The sequence below is a fragment of the Carassius gibelio genome, chromosome A13 (assembly GCF_023724105.1).
Source record: "Carassius gibelio isolate Cgi1373 ecotype wild population from Czech Republic chromosome A13, carGib1.2-hapl.c, whole genome shotgun sequence".
Taxonomy (NCBI): domain Eukaryota; kingdom Metazoa; phylum Chordata; class Actinopteri; order Cypriniformes; family Cyprinidae; genus Carassius; species Carassius gibelio.
In genome coordinates this window covers 7505079-7509740 of record NC_068383.1, presented here as the reverse complement: position 1 = coordinate 7509740, position 4662 = coordinate 7505079, and the positions used below count along the sequence as shown (strand labels likewise).

The 4662-nt window shown below is 33.8% G+C and overlaps 1 protein-coding gene across 1 annotated transcript; it reads left to right on the top strand.

Moving 5' to 3' along the window:
- Positions 1 to 1772: 1772 nt before the first annotated feature.
- On the top strand, positions 1773 to 3064 carry LOC128026577 (glycoprotein hormone beta-5-like). Its single transcript, XM_052613838.1, has 2 exons — positions 1773 to 1988; positions 2873 to 3064. Exons 1-2 carry the CDS (start codon positions 1773 to 1775, stop codon positions 3062 to 3064), a joined length of 408 nt encoding a protein of 135 aa, XP_052469798.1.
- Positions 3065 to 4662: the final 1598 nt, after the last annotated feature.

Here is a 4662-nt window from a genome sequence, read left to right as displayed (position 1 = left end):
AAGTCATAATTCAGTTATTATCCACTGAAACTCCTGATTTCCTTTCATTCGATTGGTCATGTTTTACTTCTTTGTATAAATAATTGACAAAAATTTAAATTGACAAATGTTGCTGTATCTTAATTAAAGTTTTGTTTAATTCTTAATTAAAAAGTTATGTTTTGATGAATGTAAAATCTGGATGCTGAAACAAAATAAGTTAAGAACCATTCAAAGAATGCATCAAATCTGCTCCTACACTTCTTCTAATGACTGTGAGACTTCCTGAAATGTCCCTCTCTCTCTGTCTCCCATCTCTTTTTTATCTCTCTCTCCCTCCCATCTCTTCTGGAATTGATGAGTTTTTGTCAGAGCACATCATGTTCAAGCTTTCTGAAATACGCTGTAGAACGGACTTCTGGGTACACAGCTGTGAGTGAACCTCCTGTAAAGAAAAAAAGCGACATTACTCATCAAATAGGTTACATTAGTAATGAGTACATCTACTGCACAGACAACCATTTTCAATTTTATCCATTTAATTTCAAAAGTACTTCTTGGTACCAAAACCAAACCAAAGCTCATTGAAGCATCATAAACAAGAACAGCAAAGGTAACTAAATTTGACTGGTTCCTCAAATTACACAATCATTCACTGAGGGCAGTCACAAAGTGAGTATAGACGAACAGAAAAAACATCTGAAATTTGAAGTCGTTTCTGTGGTCAAAATATATAAATGGTGATATCATATAATATATACAGATTTCAACAAAGTTTCTGGAAAACAAGCGAATCTGCGTGAAAGAGCTTTTCGTCCGCAGGCAAAATTCCGAATCGCACATTTTCCTATTGTCATTCATTCCTTCATAAATAATTCGCAGAAAATCAATTAATGTAGTCACTGCGTATATTTTTTCACCAGCTGCTAAACAGTTATTACGAAGCTGAGAACACCAGATGAGGTAACTATAACAAGTAGCACAGGCTCCTCAATGACTTTATTATAGATACACATAGGCCTACAACAGACAGGAAGCACAAAATATCGTTGTTTAAAACATTATTAAAGATTTCTACAGGCTATAAAAAAGTTTGTCCTTCAGATAATCAATAATTCTTACTGAAAAGCCCCTCAGTCAGTACCTACATACGTTTTATTGCCTAAAGCACACTTACATGTTGATTTAATTACAGGTTGTGGGACAACTTGATCACTTATACTGTGAGACAAGTGATTTATGAGTAGATCATGTTGGTTCTCTTCATCAGAACCTTCCAGAATCGACCACTAGGCGTCACTGTTGCATAATTTCAGAAAAGTTTGTTTAACGTTACTAAACACAAATTTATTTACTCTAAATAATACTTTGTATATTTCAGCTAATAAGTTTTGTTTCTGTTCTACTATTGTTTTCTACACAAAATTAAAATAATAATAATAATAATAATAATACTAGCCCTATAATTTAGTGTCCTCATGCAGGTCACTCCGTATCTTCAGGATTCTTGCATAGTTATGAGTCTAATATGCCTGTTTGTAATTCATGAAATCCAAAGATGTTAAATGTATGTTTTCCCCTAATTTAAAAAATAAAGAATGTAATAAAGAAAATGATTTTCTGAGGAAATTAAGCTGCACAGTTGTCACCCTGCACCCTCAGGTGTCAATAATATCAGACCTTTCAGAAAAAAATCACTTTTTAGATTTTGCCATGGACTCCTTCCCTGTTTGTCTTTGGTCTTTTGTCTTTGGTCTTTTGTGACATTTCATTTCTTTATTACTGCTGGATGTATGTGTGCCAGACTCTCTCCTGTAACTCTATGCTGTGTGACTGAGACTCTGGCTGTTTGGCTGTGTTGTGGAGCTCATACAGAGGCTTCTGTGCTCAACCTGAAGCGTTTCATCGGCTGTGCAGTCAGAGAATTGACCTTTCTGGCCCGTAAGCCAGGATGCAGTGGGCTGCACATCACCACTGATGCCTGCTGGGGGCGCTGTGAGACCTGGGCAGTAAGGCTTACGTTATCAGCCCATGAAAAACATACTCATGAAAAGAGAGAAGCGCTTTTGCAGCAGACCTGCAATGTGATCAATACTTATTCAAAAATGATATGATAAACAATGTCAAGGTGAAAATTAATTTTAAAGCATTGCTATTATTTAACATGGTTTTATAATTCTCTAATATATCAAATGATAAACCCCAGATTCGGTATATTCCATAGTATCATAAATAATAGACAAGGTGATTTTGCTTTTAATACAAATTGAAGCGGCAAAATAGTTCTGACTTTTTCATAAAAATGCAAAGATATTATTAGAGAGATTCAGTTAAAAATAAATTTTGATTGTGTTTAAGTGTTACACATAGAGCAGTTAAAAGCACTTTGGGAACAGAACTCACTTTGACCCATTTTTTTTCCTGCAATAAATGTTTTACAAGAATCATTATTTACTGCTCTTAATTATTGATAAGAGCATATCTGAAGGAGAGTGTCGATATATTTTCTATGCGCACACTCAGAAAAAAACAAAAACAAATATGTTTTATGTGCTAGCTTTGAAATCAACTACTTTTTATGACTCAAATATATAACCCGAATAGTTATACCTCATCCTCACTACAGGTCAATTCAGTTTTAAGGGTCAGATCAAGACAACACTCATTTTTGAAGATAAATTGCCTTCGGGGACAATATTCACTTTCAGTAAATGTTTGGGTTGGAACAGACATTGAGATATTATTTAACATTTTTAATTAAATATTCTACAGTATATTATGCATAGTCTATTAAAAAAAAAAAAAAAACAACAACAACAGTGCCCAGATGAAAAGTTCTCATCATGACATCAGTCTGATACACACCCTTCACTTCACCTGTCAATCACTGCAGAAACCAGTCCTGGACCCACCCTTCATCGAGTCGCACCAGCGTGTGTGCACTTATAATGAAACTCGATTAGAAACGGTGCAGCTGCCGAACTGCTCAGCAGACGTGGACCCGTCCTACACATATCCAGTGGCCCTCCGGTGTGACTGTGGGGTTTGTCTCACCAGCACCATGGAATGCGTCACTTCGGTCTGATGGAGAAATCAGCCTGCACTTTAGTTATGGTTAAAACCTCAAAGAGCATGTGCAGGGCAGGAATAAAATTAATCAAAAATCAATCTGTTTGATGTCTATGTACATGCGGAAGAGAGTTTACTTTCAAATGGTCACTGTAGCCTGTGTTACATTCCTAATCCTAGTATTTTCCTCCTCCTTTATTTCCCGAAAAGAGCGAAACTTAATAAAACCGCAAACAACACAACCATGGTCTTCTGTCATAACCTGAAAATAAAAAATCTTATAGCTATAAGGCATTGAATTATTTTGATTTCTCACTGATCTGTAATAGAGAACAAGATTGTTCATGACGTCATAATTGTAAACCTGTTCTTTTAATAAAAAATAAAAATAAAATACAAATCCTCATGTACTAGCTTTTAAAAAAAGTATTAAACTGATCAAGATGAAAGTAAAGACATTTATAATGTTATTAAAGATATCAATTACAAATTAATTGTTCTTTCAAACGTTCTATTTGTCAAAGACGTCCAAAGAAAATTAGCACAATTTCCATTAGAATATTAGTAAAACTGTTCAACATTGATATTAAGAAGAAATGTTTCTTGAGCAAACAAACAAATAATAAATAAATAACCTTTTCTGAAGGATCATGTAACAATGAACACTGGAGTAAAGGCAGCTGAAAAATCAACTTTGCATTACAGGAATAAATCACATTTTAAAATATATTACATTTAATTATTTATTTGAATTGTTATAATATTCCACTAAAATACACCTTTGTTTTTACTGTATTTTTATCAAATAAATAAATGCAGCTTTGGTGAGCATAAGAGACTTTGTTCATTAAAAAAACTTTTTTACAGTAGGCTATGTACACACAGTTTACTTACCTCAGACAGTTCTGGTAATACAAGGTAAATACATGGGTAAGGATTAGGGGTAGGTTCAGGGTTAGTAGTTATTACGTAGTTATTGTAATTATTATAATAAGTACATAGTATGTACATGAGGAACAGGACTGTAAAATAAAGTGCTTCCCAAAAATCTTATTAACCCCAAACATTTGAACAGAAGTATGTTTCAGTATTTTCATATACATTACCTATACTGTATAATCCAATGGCAACAGTGCATGATGGGTAACAGAAGCAAAGTATATATATATTTTTTGTTGTTTTTCTTATTTGTTTTTCTTATTTGTCTGAGATTTGTTGTGTGTGTTTTTTGGCGAAAGTCTTGTAACTATGACACATGTCCATATGTGTGATAAAGAAATCATTAGGGGGTCCAACCCACCTGTTCAATGCTGCTCTCATCTCAATCACTGACTCATAGTGTAATGCCATTTATACTCATATATTTACCACCTGCTCATAACTTTCCATCTAAGGCCAACCAGACAAACTTTTCTCCATTTAAACTTTAGTGTATTTACCTTACATTTGCTGATCTCACACATATGAATAATGTATAATTTATAATAGTCTAATCATCAGAATACTGCAGGACTTAAGAATATTTTTTTTCTGAATGCTGCATTACTGTGAGTTCAAATGTCCCAGCAGTCCCTGCATGATAAATTATTTAAAGCCTCACTAATTTGAAAATGA

What these genes read in the sequence shown, in the direction of transcription:
- LOC128026577 (XM_052613838.1), top strand. Translation starts at nt 1,773, where the DNA reads ATGTGTGCCAGACTCTCTCCTGTAACTCTATGCTGTGTGACTGAGACT. An exon ending in GGCGCTGTGAGACCTGGGCA is followed by an intron (nt 1,989 to 2,872) that starts GTAAGGCTTACG and finishes CAATCACTGCAG; the next exon opens with AAACCAGTCCTGGACCCACC.